Source organism: Dendrobates tinctorius, unplaced genomic scaffold, assembly GCF_039654945.1.
Source record: "Dendrobates tinctorius isolate UK_male_01 unplaced genomic scaffold, ASM3965494v1 ptg000135l, whole genome shotgun sequence".
Classification (NCBI taxonomy): Eukaryota; Metazoa; Chordata; class Amphibia; order Anura; family Dendrobatidae; genus Dendrobates; species Dendrobates tinctorius.
Genome location: NW_027361803.1, coordinates 8,434,952 through 8,454,689, shown reverse-complemented (window position 1 = coordinate 8,454,689; position 19,738 = coordinate 8,434,952). Strand labels below are relative to the sequence as shown.

At 45.3% G+C, this 19,738-nt stretch overlaps 1 protein-coding gene across 2 annotated transcripts in view; it reads right to left on the bottom strand.

Moving 5' to 3' along the window:
- Positions 1 to 907: 907 nt before the first annotated feature.
- The window catches only part of LOC141048419 (class I histocompatibility antigen, F10 alpha chain-like), a 173,334-nt gene continuing 154,503 nt past the window's right edge, over positions 908 to 19,738 (bottom strand). Inside the window, exons 6-8 of one of the 2 annotated variants that reach the window (XM_073543966.1) lie at positions 11,798 to 11,827; positions 8,582 to 8,627; positions 908 to 3,102 (exon numbers count right to left, since the gene is read on the bottom strand). In XM_073543966.1, coding sequence (XP_073400067.1) covers positions 8,584 to 8,627; positions 11,798 to 11,827 — 74 coding nt within the window. In that variant the 3' untranslated portion in view covers positions 908 to 3,102; positions 8,582 to 8,583. The remainder of the gene's footprint in view (positions 3,103 to 8,581; positions 8,628 to 11,797; positions 11,828 to 19,738) is intronic. The other variant, XM_073543965.1, reaches the window with a different exon arrangement.

Genomic DNA, 19,738 nt, shown 5'->3' with positions numbered 1-19,738 from the left:
AACATGGAATAAATATTTAGGGCTCATACTCACTTGCGAGAGACTCGCTCCATTTTTGTGCGAGTCTCTCGCATGAAAACCCGGCACTGCCGCCAGTACTGGGACTGTAGCTTGCGGCTTCATAGAAATACATGTAGCCGACCGCTCCGGTCCGAGTCCCGGCAGCCGTGCCAGGTTTTCATGGAAAATGGAGTGAGTCTCTCGCAAGTGAGTATGAGCCCTAAAAGATAAAACACATGTACCTTAAATTGGGTTTCAATTTTTTTTTTTTCATATATTAAATAAAAACTAAGCTTAAGTCACCCCACACCCACTTCCAAAATAAATATTGATAAAAAAATAAAAATATGCATACTTATAATGTATATGTAAAAGTGTGATTTATCATTATAAAATCAATTACTCCACACGTTACACTCTGTACAGGAAAAAATGGAAACTTAGAATTGCCGCTTGTTCGTTCTCTACAATCTTCCCAAAAATGTACAGTACAGTAGTGATTAGAACATAACAGTAATGGGGGCAGAAAATGACGATTTATTAAAAACAATAAAATCTGGGGAAAACCCGTCATTATCGCCACAATCAGACAGATCTGCAGAACAAGTTCCCGGCTCATCTGTATCCCACACTAAGCGAAGGAAAAATGAAATCCAAAACTACAACTCCCGTAAAAGTCCTCATACGACCGGACGGACGGAAGAATAATGTTATGTAAAAAGTAACGCGACTGCCCGGAAGGTGTTATATTTCTGGAGATAAACTCCCCAGTAAGTTTCTTGTCCCCAGTAGAATGAATTGCACTTTTCTAATATTCCGGAGTTTGTAGCTTTTTGTAATTATAATAACATGGGAAACATTGTATTAAATTCCACAGTAAAAGTAACGGAAAAAGACGACTGTGACATCGTTGTAAATGTCCTTTATTTATAGATCAGTGATCAGGAAATACTGTAAGATCCATTTATATCAGCTCCACACAATACAGGCGATCACATTTTAATTATTATAATTATTCCAATTTTTATACAAAAAAACCAAACCAAGTCCTGGAGCAGAAAATCCGGGGATTATGTTTCCTTCTGATTTCTGTTATTCTGGATGATATTTCGTGGTGTTATATAATGTCTCGGGGCTGATTGCCTCACATTCAGTCAGGAGCCCGGTCATTAGCATAAAATTAGCATATTCTGATCCACAAACATTTTTCTTAATAGATCCTTGTTACTATCGCTCTTTCTACTTCTGGCAAATGATCAGCTGCTCTTAAAGGGAACCTGTCAGGACGATGTTACTGCTGAGTCTCGTGGTCCGGCTGTATAGATCCCAGTACAGCAATAAAGATGGCGCCTGTCTGGTAGTGATCCGATGTGTCAGCGCCGAGAAACCCAGCTCTGAAGCCACATGCAGATTAGTCTGGACGATCATTGGGTCCATGTCAGCGCAGTCACAGCGCTCGTCCACGCTGATCTGCAGGAGGCGTCAGAGCTGGATCTCTCGGTGTTTGTGCATCGGGTCACTACAATACAGGGGTCATTATTATTGCTGCGCTAGTGATATACAGTCGCACCACTAGTATCTGTATTAACCTCATCCCTATACATTCTCCTTATAATAACCCGACCCCGATCCTCCTCTTCCCGCTGGGATCACATGCAGCAGATGGCGTTATTACCCTGCAGTGTAAGGGGAAGTTCATACTTAGGTGTTTTTTTGGCGTTTTTTTATGCAGCAAAACCTGATCTCTTGGCAGGAAAGAAGATGGAGAAAAAAGCATGTTTTCCTTAGTTTTTTTTTTTCTGCGGTTTTGCTAGATTTGTCTCTTGGAAATGCTGATAAAGTTTATTGTTGAAAAAAAAAATCTTATTCTATAGAATCAGGTTTTGGCAAAAAAAAAAAACAAAAAAAAAAACGCAGCAAAACTTGATACCTGCGTTTTTGGTGCGTTTTTTCAACACCAATTCATTTCAGTGGGTGAAAAAAGCTGAAAAAGAGCAGACAAAATGCTGAATGCAGTGACATGCTCCACTGTGCAAAAAACCATGACAAGCACAAAATCCTGATGACAAAAAAACCAAGGTGTCTGCATGAGATTTTCTAAAATCTCATAGACTTTGCTGGTAATGAAACACAGCCAAAAATTTGCATTAAAACAAAACTGCAAAAACGCCCAGTGTGAACATAGCCTAAATGTGAGCTGAGCGATCAGTGCCCCGTCACACGTCCGTATGAACCTGATACCGGAAACACAGGCCCGGTGTCACCAGTGTGTTGGATCAGTGTGCCATCTGTGTTTTTTCAGTATGGATAAAGAATGAAATGACAAAGCTTCTCCTATACTCTGCAGTGTTACACACGGACCGTACACTGACGCCGTCCGTGCGCTGCACTCGTCTTACACAGACCCGTAGACTTGTATTGGGTTTTGGTATCCAGCTGCTGGAAAACACGGACATGTGAAGATCACCATAGGTTATAATGGGGACGTGTGGGGTCCATGACAAAGATGGGGTCACACGTACTGGAAACACGGACATGTGAAGGAGGCCTTACATGGGACCTCTGCATTTCCCTGTGTAACATGTAAGAACGGATAATGACCCCTCCGGTATAATACAACATTTGCTCTGTGCCCTGTTGTCTCCTGTACTGATATCTAATCATATCAATAGAAAAATATCAAAATCAGAACAAAACTGAAGCTACAATAAAAAGAAACCCAAATCCTCACAGAAAATGTTATAACGAATGTAAAAAGCATGAAATAAAGCGACATAATGTTATATGCAGCGATCCCGCCCCCAGTATAATGCGCCATTAATGAGAATAACTGTGTAAGAGACACAAATATGTAAAGACTTCACCCAAAAGCTTCCAAGAAAATGTGACCTCCATCATCAGGACCCAGCCGGAGGCCTCACAATTCTGCTTTGTGCTTGTTTTTTATGAGCGGTCATTTTATTCCGAGATTAGACGAAATAATAATCAGATTATTGCATACGTCCGGTTCCTATATAATCACACACAATGAAGTAATGACAGATGAAAGGTGAGATTCTTCAGTCCACAAGGATGGAGGCAGAAGACGTCTCTCGTCCGGCTCTGTAATGACAAAAAGTACAAACCGTTCCCATTAGAGATCATTACTCCGGTCTAATAATGTCCTAAATGCTCCATCACCTTCTATAATGGGGGAAAGTACCAATAATATATGTATATGTCACTACATGAGCTTTACTACGCCAGAAAGTGAGAGGAGACACATTGTGTAAAGGACACAACACCTCTGGGTGACGACTGTACAGTTATATATAGAGATAATTATGTGACTGTAGATTTATCACTTATCTGCCGCTGATCCCGAGTCACGTTATAGCCATAAGCTGGATGTCACTGGGAATCGTCCACAAGCCCCGACAGATAGCTGCGGTGGTAAATGGAGTCTTTTGGACATCCTGACAGCAGCACATACAGTCTCGCTTGAATGTTTGTGAACCCTTCAGAATTTTCCATATTTCTGTATAAATTTTGCCTAAAAATACATCAGATTTTATCAGTAGATGAAGAGAATCCAAACAAATGAGTCAAAATCTTAGATTTTGTAATTTTATTATTGAGGAAAAAGATCAAACGTATGTGAACCTTTGCTCTCAGTATCTGGAGTGACGTCGTGTGCAGCAATAACTGCATCTAAATGTGTCCAGTAATTGTTGGATCGTCCTGCACATCGGCTTGTAGGAATTGTGGCTAATTTCTCTCTACAGAACAGCTTCACCTTTGTTATATTGGTGGTTTTCTCCCATGAACTGTTCACTTCAGCTCCTTCCACTATAGGACTAAGGTCAGGACTGTGACTTGTACATTCAAACTTTATTCTTCTTTGACCATTCTTCTGTAGAACGACTTATGTGCTTTGGTTCATTGTCTTGGAGGATGACAGACGTTCCCTTGAGATTCAGCTCTTGGACAGGTGTTGTGACATTTTCCTCTGATTGCTATAGTTTCATCAGTGATGGCCGCCATCCTGGCCTAGATGTAGCAAAACTGGACTAAACCCTGTGTAATAAGATTATGCTAAAGGTCTATGGAGACTTATGACGTGGGTCAGAATGAAGACAAACACGGTATATCGCAGTTCATGATACATACATATTTTCAAGAGAGATAAACTTCAGATAACTGATGCAAACTACAACTCTAGCAGGCAATAAGACAGTCTCAAGAATATGCAGATGTTAGTAGTACAGACCGAGGGTGCAAATACAAGTCCAGCAAGGCAGGATCCAGAGCCCAGGCCAGCTCCTAATGGAGGGCAGACCGTAGCGGAGGTGGGTGCAGAGTAGGTGTAGGGCAACAGAGTCTTTCCAGTGGTACATAAATCCAGAAGCAAGCGGGGTATCCCGAGGAATAGAAGAAACAAACAGGTTGCAAGTCCTTCCAGCTAGTAAGGTACAAGATACACAAGCAAGGTATAGTGTGCAGAGTTCCTTTATATATGCAGCAGACAGGAAACACGATGGCCCCCGTGAAGCCAGCAACTCCATTTTGGGTAAGGGCACAATCCAATAGAACTAAGGGTAAGAGCAGACAAAACAGGTACGCAGTCCAAGTCCTAACACCCTGACACCACTGTGTTTCACAGATTGTATAAGGTTTTTATGCTGTAATGCAGTGTATTTCTTTCTCCAAACCAATGTGTCTCATTTAAACCAAAAAGCTCTATTTTAGCTTCATCCATAGAAAGGACATTGTTCCTTTTAGCCTTCTTGCTTTTCCATGCGATCTTTAGCAAAGTATAGACTGACAGCAATGTTCATTTTGAGGAGAAATGACTTGCAGTCCTGCCATGCACACCATTGTTGTACAGTGTCCTCCTGATGGTGGAATCCTGAACATTGACTATTGTGAGAGAAGCCTTTAGTTGCTTAGAGTTCACCTTGGGTTCCTTTGTCACCTCATGGACTATTATACACCTTGCTATTAGTGATCATTTCTGATCAACGACTCCCTGGGAGGGTGATTTTCTTCCATTTGTACAATATGTCTGACTTTTCCTTGTTTTGAAGTCCAAACTAATTAGAGATGTTTTGCTTCCTTTTCCAACCTGATGGCCATCAACAACTCTTCTTCTGAAGTCCTCAGAAATCTCCTTTGTGCCATGATACACTACTACAAACTTGATTGATGATCAGACTTTGATAGATCGCTGAAACAGGACATCCACTTACACCTGATTGTCATCCCATTGATTGAAAGCATCAGACTAATTTTACCTTGCTAATTCTAAAGGTTCACTTACTTTTGATTCTCTCAGACAGGTGATATTGGTTCATTTTTCCTCATTTAAAAAAAATCAAAGTCTAATATTTATAACTCATTTGTTTGGTTTTGTTCTATGCATCTACTTTTAGGACTTGTGTCAAATTTATGCAGAAAAATGGAAAATTCTGAAGGGTTCCCAAACTATGAAGCAGCACTGTACATAGGAGATTATCCCGTTATTTGCTAGGACAGGTTACACAAAGGAGTAAATTAAACAATCCAACCCTATAACAGGACATGTGGTGGTGTGAGGAAGAACACCTGCTCCTCTGATTTCTTCTCTTAGGTCACCTCTTCTGTGGTGAAGGTATCTGAGGATTCATAAGCCGGGTGAGAGGAGGACTAGGGAGGTTTGGCTGTAATAGGAATGTGCGGTCCGGCAGAAAAGGAAACCGCTCCCAACGGGGAAACTATATGCAGCGCGAGCTGAGCGGCAAGCGTACTGCCCAGCAAAGGTGGGACAGGCATATCTTCAGTAGGTCCTGTATTGGCAGCATGGATAGACAGGAGCACAGGGGTGAGGGAAGGTATTTTCCTGACCACATCTCTGATCTGTGATTCTGTTATTTTCCCTCCCTCTCTGGTACTGATCCAAGTGCTGACCATTTTCCCCTTAGCTCACTGCACCAGTCAGCGACTACTTTGTAGATACAACCCATGGGATTTTACAGCAGCCTCCATATCACTCAACAGCAAAGATAAATCTATCAGACAGCATCTATGGATACGGCAAGGACTCCTGTACTTTCCAGTAGAGTTACAGACTGTATCAGACCTTATCCACCGTCTTCCAGACCTCATTAAATAAACCTCATTATCTCCGTGCTGCAAGATGTCCATCAGTCTGGGGCCTTCTCCCGTCCTCCTAATTCTCCAGAACTCTCCACAATGGACATTTCTTCACTATTATGAAACCCCTGTATAATGACCCAGACCATGTTACAGTGGCTGAAAGTAAGGTCACATCCCTCACACTGCTGAGAAATACCACACTGAATTTCCTATCTGGTTCTTGCTGGTTTAAGCTTGATGAAGGGTTAAAACCCGCAACATTGTGACACTACTGTCACCCTACATCAATCAGGCTATACTGCTGCCACTTTATGTTATTGTAATGGTGTGATTGTTATGTGAAGCAACGAATAAAACACTGCAGCAGCCGGATGTCAGACCCCACCAATCTGATACTGGTGACCTTCCCTATGGATAGCTCATCAATATCAGAGTATTAGACAACACCTTAAAGGAGGCCAAACTACATAGGAGGTGCACGGTTTAGCTGCAAGGATGATGATAAGGTGATTATTGGGAATCTGTCACTTGGTTGATGCTTCCCAATCAGGGGAAAGACTTTAATAGGAGCAGAGATCCTGATTCCAGCAATGTGTCACTTTCTGTAATTGACAAAATCTGATTTATCTGCTGCAGCTCTGCTAGTCCTCTCAATAAGCTCCACATAATCACACCCACAACACTGACTGACAGCTTATGGCCCATAGTGTTAGGCGTTGGGTTCCTCCAACTGCACAGCAGGAATCCAGAGCCTTGCATTCAGCAGTCTTGACCGCTCGGGAGCCTGCACAGCAATCTCGGCGTCCCAGACGCTCTGCTCAGATTAGCTCTCTGGGTTTGACTATTGCTGCCACCTCTGGGCCGGCAATAGCAGCGCAGGCTGCCCAGCAGCAAGTCACTTCAGAAGCTGTCCTCCAGTCGCTCTACTGAGCATGCTCACAAGACGATCTCCCATTGGAGATCGGGAGTCACATGTCCAGGTCCTTCTCGTGATCTGATTGGTCCATCTCGGGGAGCTGGAAGCTTCCGGCTATAAAAGGTTCACATGGCCGCTCGGCCATGCGCTAGTATAGTCTCTAGTTGCTATTGTGTGAATGATGATGGATGCATGAACCTGCGAATGACTCATTAAGATCCCCTCCCTCTGATATTACGAGTGTGTACAGGGACTTAGCTTTAGAGTCAGCGCCAGCCAGTGGCAAGCCACAACAGCATCCTCCACAGTGCTAGCGTCCGACAGTGCGCCTGCTACCGGGCACAGTCGATTAGTGGCAGTGTCTGTTGCCGCGCTGCAGTCTGCAGCTCCTCTTGGCGTGCGCAGTTGCGACGCCGCACGCACGGTAGGTCTAGACGGACTCTGACCCTCTGCCTAGTGCCCAGCTCCTGTGGCCATATACTGTGCGTGCACTCCTCTGAGACCTGTCAGTCCAACAGGCTCAGTATTTAAGTTAATGCTTTAGCGTCTCTGTGAAGTTAACAGAGTACGACCAGTGCACAGCGGGTGACGTTCAACCCGTGTGCGATATACCGCCATATTTAGTGTCCGCCATTATCTAGCAGCAGTGTTAACACCTTCTGCACGGTGGACCCCGGGCGGCGAACGCACTTTCTATTATTTAATATTTAGTGCGTTCCGCCGTCCCTAACACATAGAAAGCTGACAATCAGTACTGTATGGCGAGGATAGACTAAGCTCATGAATATATAGGACTACCGAACAGACACTCATCAATGAGAAGACTAGCAGAGCTGCAGCATATAAAACAGCGTGTTATCAAACTACATCAAGAAGCCCAGTAAGTGACCCAGTGCTGGAATCAGGGTTTCTGTACTTACTTTAATGCTGCTCTCAGATAAGACAGCAACAACATGGTGATAGATTCTCTTTACAGTGAACATAGAAAATAAAAAAAACCAAACACATTACATGAAAGGTAGACTCACCAAAACCTTTACTAATGCACTAGCGGGATGCACTAGACCTACATTGATAAAGGCTGGGGCAGCACAGGGGCATTCCACTGATGAAAACAACCAGTCACCCAACCAGACAATGGAGGGGCTGGCTGCCTAGTGTTTTTTTTTTTTATTCTCTTTAATCTCGGTAGAAAAGGGAGGATTGGGATTATTACGGACGGGGTCTCTCCCAGGCTGTAACTTTCTCATGCACTAATTGTTTTTCCAATTTGTCACTCTTTTTCTTTCCTTTCTCCATTTTTAGTGTATGACCAGCTGTGAAGGAATCTGTCTGCTCCCCCAGTCTGCACCGTCCATGTACCGGGAATATACAGCATTTATATTCTTCTCTTGTAAGTGACGATCACATTATAAATGATCAATATATATATGAGAAAAGACAAATCCAATCCCTTCCCTCCTCCCCACTTTCCTCTTTACCCCAGTAAGTTTCTCCTAATTCTCCCCTCATTGCACGGCGGCAGCATTTACAGAAGACATCACCACTCACCATTAGGCGTTGGCCGGATTATTGGAGTCGGAGGATGTGTCCGAAGCTGTGAAAATAGGAAATGATTTATAGCAAAATCCCGCAGATTTCTAAGATGTCACAGATGAAATGTGAGTAGAAGGTGGAGAAACACTGGGAAACCTTCTCTTTACTGTTTTTTGTTTTCTTCATTCATGTGCAGCAGTTTTCAGTCTCCAGAAAATGTGTCTGGTTTTCTTTTCAGAGAGCGATTAACACACAGAATGGCGCCTGTGTCTGTCCTCATGGGGCGTAACTTGCTGCATCAGGATGTACATGTAAGTCACTGGGATGGCGCTGGATAGAAGTTGTATCCGTGCCGTCCGCAGCATATAAAGCTCCCGCTGCATCTTCTGGGACTGGAGTGAGTGCAATCCCAGCACTTTATCTCCTCATCCACTTTAATAGAAATCTGCCACCAGGGTTTTACCATCTGATCTGATAGCAACATAAGACAGAGACCCTGATTCCAGCGCTGTGTCACTTACTGTGCTGCTTGCTGTAGTTTTGATAAAATCCCTCTTTTCTCAGCAGGAGATTATCACTAGAGGACAAGTAATGCGCTCTGTATAACTCTGTATTGATTTGCAGATTTTCGTGTACCCTGTGTATAGGCAGAAAGTTGCCAGTCAGTGGTGTGGGAAGAATTATACGAAGCTCAGCATGCAGAGAACTGCTAGATCTGCAACGGATAAAATAGTAATTTTATCAAAATAACAACAAGCAGCCTGGTAAGAGGGAATCAGGGTCTCTGCCCCTACATTATGCTGCACTCAGATGGAATAGCAAAAACTTAATGATTTCCTTTAAAGAGAGTCTGTCATCCACAAAATTCTAATTGACCCATTTTATACATTCATATAGGAGATTTACCCCCTATAAAATAAGACCTGAACTATAGATATTACTTCTTTCATTTTATATAAAAACAGTTTTATTAGATATGTAAATGAAGGGTCCTCAGTGCACCACTGGTGTGGCCAAGAGCTCAGGACACCGCACCACCCACTCTATTACAATCCTCAGCCCTGCACATGGAGCACCCGCCAGGGCAGCGAGGTACTCAGTACTGGGCCGCTTCTTAAAGGGGCAGTGTCACAGCGTCGGTGACCCGGTCCGTGGCCCTGGGTGTCCAATAAAAGGGGAATATTTACAAGGGATGAAATAAAGAGTTTATAGTAAAGTGTTCATGACGCCACCTGTGGTTTCTGGTCAGCAGTGACCAGCGCTGTGGTGCAGATCCTCTGGGACTGATGGTATATTGCAGCAGAGTTGGAATAGCTCTCCACAGGCAGAGCTGTTGTCCCAGTGCAATAGTTGTTGTAGAAGATAGTGGGTTAGTATTTGGCAAGAGATGTAGCTGTGCTGAGTAGATCTTGCAGAAAGAATTCAGAGGACACAGCTGGGTGCAGTTCCAAAGCTTTACTCACAGTTTAGGTGCACACAGATGCCCGCTTGGTGCTGTGTCCTTCAGTGAGAGGCTCAGTAAACTCCCAGGCAAATGGAGAACACTTTTCCAGCACTACCTTCAGTATATGCCTTTCCTGGCCATCTCACTGTGTTGCTTTCTCGCCTCTTCCTACACAACACCTCACAGTCAGTGTCCCAGGCCAGCAGCCTCGGACCTTGTCGGATAACGTGCACAGTTTGTTTCCTTTCTCCCTTTTGGCTGCCTTTCTGGCGAAGATAACTGTGGTTAGTGGCTGTGGCCCCTAAAGTTGACACAGCTGTCGGCTTGGTAGCTGAGTCCTGTTGTCCACACCACTAGGCTAGGGGCCGAGAACCTTCTGCGACCTGAACCCTCCACCTGACGGCCGTCAGCGTGGAACGAGCCCCACGGGTGGCCTACGCTCAGCCCGTGCCTCTGGGATCCCCTTCCCTCTAGAGGGAGCTTCCTTCTGTATCTACTCCTTCCAGCAGCTCCTCCCAACTAGGAGCTGCTCTGTTTATGTCCTTCCACTTCTCCCCTTAGGGGAGAACTGATCCTGACTTCCTTACAATTCTCCTGCTCTAAACCTCTAGCTCCACCCACCTCCCAACACCCTTTCCTAACCAGCAGGGATGAGATCATCCTCTTTTAGTACAGCAGGGCACCCTGGATGGACCCTAAGTGTATGTTGGATGTAGGTGTCAGAGTGTGGTCAGGTGCCTCCACCTTACCTGGGAAGTGGGATACCACACCTCTGGGGGAGGTGCAGAACCTCTGTGGCGACTGAACCCTCAGGGGCGCCACACACACACTGACACTGCAGAGGTGTAAATCACACACAGTGTCAATGTGTGAAACTGTGTTCTGATCCCCCTATTGTATGCAGCAGCCACTCACTGCACCAGGATCACACTGTTGCTGACAGGAGAGGTAGATAAGGTGTGCACACTGACACTGCGGGAGCTGAGTGAGTGTGGGCAGATACAGTGTGAGAGTGCTCTCCTCTCCTGTCAGCATTGGCCGTCCGCTGCCGTGTGATCCTGTGAGCAGCAGCTGCAGATAGGATAGGGATCAGAATGCATCCGCACACACAGACACTGTGTGTGCTCTTGGCCCCTGCAGTGTCAGTGTGTGCAGAGCTGGGAATTCAGGTCAATCAGCGCTCCAAAGTGAGCAATGTTAGTCTATATGAGTGGAGATGGGGAGTATTGCAATTACAGGGGTGGAACGGTGCACTGAGCCCTTGGCCATTCCATGCGTGCACCGAGGATCCCCCATTTACATATCTAATAAAATGAAAAAAGTAAAATCTAGTGTACAAGTATTTTATGGAGGCTACGTCCCCTATATGAATGTATAAAAGGTTTAATGAGAGTTTTGGGGGCGGACTCTCTTTACTGCTTCCCTCCCAACTCAGCGCCGCCCCCCCCGTCCATAGGTCATGTCTGGTATTGCAGCTCCATTGTAGTGCATAGGGCTGAGCTCCGATCCATCACATACAACCTGTGGACGGGGCCGGTGCTGTGTTTGAAATAAAGCAGCCATGTGTTTTTGATCCTGCACCACTCGGGTGTATTTATAGTGTATGGAATATACGGGGTCGTCCACTTGGGTCTCTGTCCTCTATGACCCAGAGTTGAGCGTCGCTCTGTAAGATCAGCGCTCCCTCTGGGGACACCAGACATCCATGTGTTTCCTTAATGCCGGCTGTGACCTTACAGCAAATCTGCCAAAACCTCCCATCAGAGCCACATGTGCAGAATACTCACTGCCGGTCGTCTTGTATCCGGCTTTTCTTCCTGAAATAAGCAGAGAAGATGGAATTAGGAAGAGAAACCTGAAGACGCCATTATCATCGGTGACATATAATAATAATATAGTGTAATGGGGGAGAGATGAGGGGAGACGATATACAGTCAGGAGCCCCTACAAATAACATGTGGAAGGGCACCCACAGACCAAGGAGAAAAGTGAGGAGCCCCCAACCCTAAGATATAACACAGCCAATCAGAAAGAAACATGAGGGTATAATACAGACATGGACGACATTGTTGGTACCTTCTGCTAAAGTAACAAAATCCCGCAATGGTCACTGAAATAACATGAAACTGACAAAAGTAATTTTCAAGTTTAATTTACTGAATATCAACTAATGAGAATCAGACTTTGTTTTTTTGCTTTTCAATTGTGGTCGAAAATGTAAAAAGCAAAACAAAAAAACCTAATGAAATTGGCCAGGACAAAAATGATGGTTCCCTTGACTTAATATTTTGTTGCACAAGCTTTTGAGGCAATCGCTGCAGACAAACGATTTCTGTGACTCTCAAGGAGATTTCTGCCAACATGCACAGGGATTTTGACGGCTTCTTGTGAACAAACTGCTCCTTGTATCTCAGGTATGAAGCCGTCTTCTCCAGACATCAGATCTCAGCTCCTTCCACAAATATTCAATAGGCTGTAGATCAGGGCTCATAGAATCCACAAGAGAACGAATCCGATGCTTTGCTCTCAGCCATTCTTGGATGTTTTTAGCTCTGTGATTTGGGTCATTATCCTGCTGAAGGACCCATGAGCTGCCACTTTGGGCAAGGTTTCTGACGCTGGGCAGCACATTTCCCTCCAGAATCCCTTGATAGTCTTGAGATTTCATTGTACCCTGCACAAATTGAAGACCCTCTGTGCCAGAAGCAGCAAAGCCGCCCAGAAACCTAACCAAGCCTCCTCCATGTCTCACTGTAGGTACAATGTCCTTTTCTTTCTATGCTTCATTTGAGCATAGAGCTGATGTGACACCAAAAAGCTCCAGTTTTGTCTCCTCTGTCCAAAGGACATTTTACAGGGAGCCTTGTGGCAACAATGGTTTGCCACTTGGTAGTCATCCGTTAAGTCCTCTTTAGACAGCGACGGATGGTGCGATCTGGCACTGATGTACCTTGATCTTGGAGTTCACCTCTAGTCTCTTTGGAAGTTGTTTTGGGCTTTTTGGTTACTATTTGTATTACACATCTCTTCAACTTCTCATCAATTTTTCTCTTACCCCCATCCATGGAGGTTATCTATAGTCCCGTAGACCTTACATTTCTGAATATGTGCAGCTGTAGTAACTTATAGTCTTTACTTTTAACATGTTCATCTATATTTTTCTTTATCTCCTGAGACAACTTTTTCCTTAGCTTTCTTTGGTCCATGATACCAAACAGCACAGTGACTACTTTTCACCCAATAAATAGGTAGATTCACTTATTAAAAGTATGTAGTCCCCTGTGACGCTAATTACAGGAACCCCCCCTAGTTTATTATGTTACTATGGTTAAATTATTTTCAATCTTCTCTTGGGGCACCATCTCACAGCCATATGTCTCAACTGGGAACACAATTGCAGTGATCAGACTTTGTTTGACAGCGATTGCGACACACTTGCACTTCCACCTTTGGTCCATGGTTGTGCGCCCCAGTGCTATCTGACACATAATCTCTGCTGTTATTCTGCTGCTGCAATTAATGATGGACACACAAAAAAATGAAGTGGTCGACCACTTTTATTTCTACATTTTTGATCTTTATATGGACTTCCTTCATGGTGATGGTCAGGATTTTGGTTTTCTTAATGTTCAGTTAAGTCGCACTTTCTACCTGTAACGTCAAAAGCTTTATGGAGGGAGGTCTTGGAGCTGCCATGAGAGGAATCCAAATTAAACGAGCCAATTCACATGTGGAGGGTGCACGTCCAAGCTAGTTAGCATAGCGGAATCAGAAAAAAGAAGAGTGACGGCACTCCAGGCAACTTGTTTTTAATATGCCTTGATTTGCTGCAATAAAATATATTTTTTTACTCTTCGCCACGACAGCACCCACTTGGAGAGAGGGATCCGCCCATAGGAACAGGAAACCTACAGAGATAAAAGAGGGCGGTCCGCCTCTCCTCCTCAGTTGGTTTCCTGTTCCTAAGGGGAATCGCAGGATACACTACAGTCTTACCTGGGCCAAGGAACCGCCTGTGCAGTTGCTGCGAGAACGGCAGGGGTTCCGGTCCAGAGGCAGCGACGGGGGAGTGCTGGAATCCGGCTCCCTCCTCGGCTGGGATATACTACGAGCCAGAAACACCGGTACCGGGTGGCGCTGACCGGTGTTCGTCTGAAGAGAACATGACACCGGCAGAAGATCTATTCCGGTCCATGTGGGGGCGCAGGAACCGGAGAAAACGGCAGCCTCCGGCGTTCCTGAGGGGCTTCAGCGTCCAGGAGAACGCTCATACAGCGCGGCAGGAAGTGGTAAGGAGGAGCTTCCGGGTCACCGGAGGCTCCTCGGCTCACAGCGCATGCGCGGCTGGGTGGCACCACAGACGCAGGCGCTCCCCACCCCCTCCAGAGAGAGAGAGAAAAAAAAAAAAAAATGATGATGATTTTACTAGCCGAGCGGCGGCTAGAGGAGCGCTGAAGCGCATACTAATAAGCCGCAGATAGTTCACCTGGAGGGGGAGGTACCAGGCATGAAGGGGCTTACAAAAGGCCGGGGGCAAAAGTATACGGCGTGCAATCATGTCTTCACCAAGGCAGGACACGCATCCCCAGGCAGGCGATGCAGCAGCAGCCAAGGACCACGCAAGACGAGGTTCCTCGGATCGTAGCCACAGAAGCCACGCTAACAAGCCTCCTTCTCAGCCTCCTGAGCCGGTACCTACAGCTTCTCTGGGTGAGTGGACGTCGCTCTGCCTATCAAGCTGATGATATGTCTCTCTCTCTCTCTCTCTCGATCTCCCTCTCTCCTCCGTCATAATGTCCCCATCTCAGACTAAGAGGAAGGAAAAGTCAAAAAATAAAGAATGTGCCCTGTGTACATGTCCGCTACCGGACTCTTACACAAAAAGACTGTGCAAAAGATGCGTTAACGAAACGGCGAAACAGGCATCAACATCAGCCGTTGATATAAGGGCCATAATTAGAGAAGAACTACAGGCCTTAAACCAGTCTAGCAGGCCTACTAGTATCGAAAATACTAAGCCATCAGGGGCCGTAGACACCGATGAGGGTGAAATAGCCTCAGATGATTCCAATGCATCCACATCAGCGTCCTCCTCACAGATGGAGAGCCGTTGCTGTTTTCCTTTAGATAATATGGATAATTTAGTTAAATCAGTAAGGAATACAATGAGATGCACAGACACAAAGGAGCCACAAACGACTCAGGAAATTATGTTTGCGGGGCTCACGGATAGGAAAAGGAGAGTTTTTCCGGTCATTCCAGCAATAAAAGCTCTGGTTAAAAAGGAATGGGAGAGACAGGACCAGAGAGGATATCTGCCCTCAACCTCAAAGAGAAGGTACCCCTTTAGCGACGAAGATTTGTCGACATGGGGTAAGGTCCCAAAGGTGGACGCAGCAGTGGCCTCCGCTTCAAAGCAAACGATCCTACCGGTAGAGGACACAGGGGTGCTAAAAGACCCTCTTGACCGCAAAGCAGACGCTGCTTTAAAAAGGGCATGGGAGGCGGCTACCGGTATGTTTAAACCGGCAATAGCCAGTACATGCACAGCTCGTTCTATGCTAGTCTGGATCGATCAATTAGACCAGCAGATAGACCAGAAGATCTCCAGAGACAAGCTACGTGCCGCCATACCACTAATCCGGGGCGCAGCAGCATATATAGCAGATGCTTCGGCGGATTCCTTACGCATGGCAGCCAGAACAGCAGGATTGGCTAATAACGCCAGACGTAGCCTATGGCTTAAAAGCTGGAGAGGTGACACCCAGTCCAAAACAAAGCTGTGTACCATTCCTTGCGAGGGTGAGTTCCTATTTGGGAAAGCCTTAGATGAAATCCTTATGAAGGCAAAAGAAAGGAAAAAAGGATTCCCTAACCCTCCTCTCCCATTCTATAGGAGGGCGTTTAGGAGAAGACCATTTGGTCGGGGAAGAACAGCAGAAAATCAAAACCGCTGGACCACAAAGGAAGGAAAAGGCAAAGATGCCATATTTAGGGGATCCTCCTTCCGCAGGGACAGGAACTGAGGAACCAATCCCTCCAGTAGGAGGAAGGCTAAAAAATTTTCTTCGAGAATGGGAGAAAATTACGGCTAGCCCTTGGGTTCTGGGCATTATTAAAGAAGGGCTAAAGATAAAATTCCATCATGTACCCAGTAATTCATTAATTATAACATCCTTCAGCTCACCGGTTCAACAACAGGCCCTGGAAGCTGAAATTTGGAACCTACTGAACAAAAAAGTTTTGGTCCAGGTTCCTAAAGGGCAGGAAGGGAGAGGATTTTACTCCCCTCTCTTTCTGATATCTAAACCAGACGGATCATTCCGGACGATAATCAACCTAAAGAAATTAAATTCATTTATAATAAATCATAAATTTAAGATGGAATTCATAAGATCCACGATTAAACTTCTCTTCCCCAATTGTATGATGGCAGGCTTGGATCTGAAGGACGCTTATTATCATATTCCCATCCATTACAGATATCAGAAATATCTCAGAGTGGCGGTCCTCCTCGATGGCAAAATACAACATCTCCAGTTCACGGCCATGCCATTCGGCATTTCCATCGCACCACGAGTATTTACAAAGGTGATGCTGGAAGTGATGGCTTTTTTACGCCAGAAAGATACACTAATAGTACCCTATCTGGATGATTTCTTGATAGTAGGAAATTCAATTCGACAATGTAATGAGCGAGTTGCTGATACAATCTTGTCCCTACAGGCCCTAGGGTGGATAATAAACTTCAAGAAGTCCAGAATCGAGCCGCAGTCTATCCAATCCTTCCTGGGTCTCGAGCTAGACTCCATATACCAAAAGTGTCTGCTGCCACAGGTAAAAATTTCAGCAATTAAAAAGAAGGTTAGGATAGCAATAGATCGACCATACATGTCCTTAAGGGAAGCAATGTCCCTTCTGGGATCCCTCACGGCTTGCATCCCGGCAGTTCGGTGGGCCCAGTTCCACACGAGGAAGCTACAACACCAAATTCTCATAGAGGAATCTCGTGTCCGGGGGAATCTGACAAAGAAAATCACGCTATCCCAGGGAGTCCTAACCTCCCTTGCATGGTGGCTAACGGACGATAACCTAGCGGGGGGAGTACCTTGGGTTATAACACCCTCCCGTATAATTATCACGGACGCTAGCCCCACAGGATGGGGAGCCCATATGGGGAATATTTTTGCCCAAGGCCTATGGGATATAGGCGAAGATAAGGATTCGTCAAATTTAAAAGAACTAAAAGCAGTCTATCATGCAATTTGCCATTTTCTTCCACAGCTGCAAGGGGAAAACGTAAGAATCCTTTCGGACAACACCACAGTAGTCGCGTATCTGAACAGACAAGGCGGAACTCGATCAGTCATCTTAATGTCTTCCGCAAGAAGGATTTTATCCCTAGCAGAAAAACATTTTTTGTCTCTTTCAGCCCTCCACATAAGGGGAAGAGACAATGTCCAGGCAGATTTTCTAAGCCGCCATACACTGCGACAAGGAGAGTGGTGTCTAGACCGGGGGATATTCACACACATCGTGTCGCTATGGGGTCTACCCCCAAATAGATCTCTTCGCCACCAGAGAAAACAGGCAGGTGCGAAGGTTCTCCTCTCTAAATATAACAGACAATCCGGAAATTCTGGATGTACTCCAGGCCCCGTGGCAATTCAAACTGGCATATGCTTTTCCACCAATTATACTACTACCACAGGTGATCAGGAAGATCAGAGCAGAAGAAGCACGGATAATCTTAATAGCACCATTCTGGCCCAGAAGGCCATGGTTTTCGTGCCTGCAAGCCATGTCAGTGACAGACCCGTGGGTGCTCCCTTCAACCCCCAGGCTCCTCTCTCAGGGGCCATTCTTCCATCCTCAAGTGGACAATCTCCACTTGACGGCCTGGAACTTGAAAGGGAAATGTTAAGATCAAGGGGATTCTCGGAGGGATTAGTCATTACACTCCTACTAAGTCGGAAAATGGCAACGACAAAAATTTACACCAGAGTATGGAGAAAATTTCTAGAATCACACACGGGCCCTGATTCTGGAGAAATTCCAATCACAGCGATCCTAGAATTCCTACAGAGAGGAAAGGAATTAGGCCTATCTGTTAATACACTAAAAGTCCAGGTATCGGCTCTAGGGGCCCTCTATAGTTATAACGTGGCAGGCAATAGATGGATAAGCAGATTCATCTCGGCCTGTGAACGGAGCGAGCCAATGCACATACCTAGAGTTCCTCCTTGGGACTTAAACCTGGTTCTGGAGGCTCTAACACGTCCTCCCTTTGAACCATTAGACTCAATATCCCTTAAACACCTATCCTTCAAAACGGTACTGCTAGTTGCACTAACCTCAGCCAGAAGAGTTAGCGACATACAAGCACTCTCAATAGAACCTCCTTTTCTGTTGACATTTCAGGATCAGCTAATATTAAAACCAGATCCCTCATACTTGCCAAAGGTAGCAGGGAAGTTTCATAGATTGCAAGAGATCCACCTCCCTTCATTTTTTAGTAACCCTTCTTCTCCAGAGGAAGAAAAGTTCCATACACTAGACGTTAGAAGAGCTGTGTTACAATACATCGAGAGGTCTAGCAGCTGGAGGAAGAGTAGGGCTCTGTTTGTTTCCTTCCAGGGCCAAAAGAAGGGATATGAAGTCACAAGAGGTACTCTGCCTCGGTGGATCAGAGACGCGATCAGTCTGGCATATTCCGAGAGCAATGAAAATCCTCCGGAGGGTATCAAAGCACATTCCGCCAGAGCTATGGCTTCCTCTTGGGCAGAAAGGGGAGACGTCGCAATCGAATCTATATGTAAGGCGGCAACCTGGTCTACACCCTCTACCTTTTATAATCACTATAGGCTTGATTTATCATGCTCATCTGACCTAGCCTTTGGTAGAGCGGTCCTCGGCACGGTGGTCCCTCCCAGGTGAAGGTCTCTGAAAGTCTCTCCAAGTGGGTGCTGTCGTGGCGAAGAGTAAAAAGCCGGATTACTTACCGGTAATGCTCTTTTAATGAGTCCACGACAGCACCCGTTCACTAACCCTCCCTAGAAGTTAACATTATGTATATACACCTTCTTAGTTGTAAAGTTAATAAAATTAGAATATTGGACAATAAAATGGCCTAATAATTGGCGGTCCTCCTGGTACTCTGAAATCCAACTGAGGAGGAGAGGCGAACCGCCCTCTTTTATCTCTGTAGGTTTCCTGTTCCTATGGGCGGATCCCTCTCTCCAAGTGGGTGCTGTCGTGGACTCATTATAAGAGCATTACCGGTAAGTAATCCGGCTTTTTTCTTCATTCCTGGAGTGCCGTCAATCTTCCTTTTTTCTGATTCCGCTATGTCAAAAGCTTTAAGTGCTTCTTACTCTCTGCCAGCATAGTAATATCATCTGCACATATCAGATACATGATTTGAGTGTCTAGAGTGAAATGGGAAGCTGAATTGGGAGAGATAAATGATAATAGATGGGAATCTATTTTAGAATATGTGCCTAAGATCTCTATAAGCGAACCTGGGAGGATGTCTCAACTATACGTGATTCATAGAGCTTACAGAACTCCCGATAGACTGTTCAAGATGGGTTTGAGGTCTGATTCCGAGTGTCCATGATGTTCGCAGGAACGGGCAGACATGCTGCGGCATTGCCCTAGATTGTCTGCCTTCTGGACGGTTGTATTGAATCGGATTGAATTGATATATAGGTGTATAATTCCCAGAG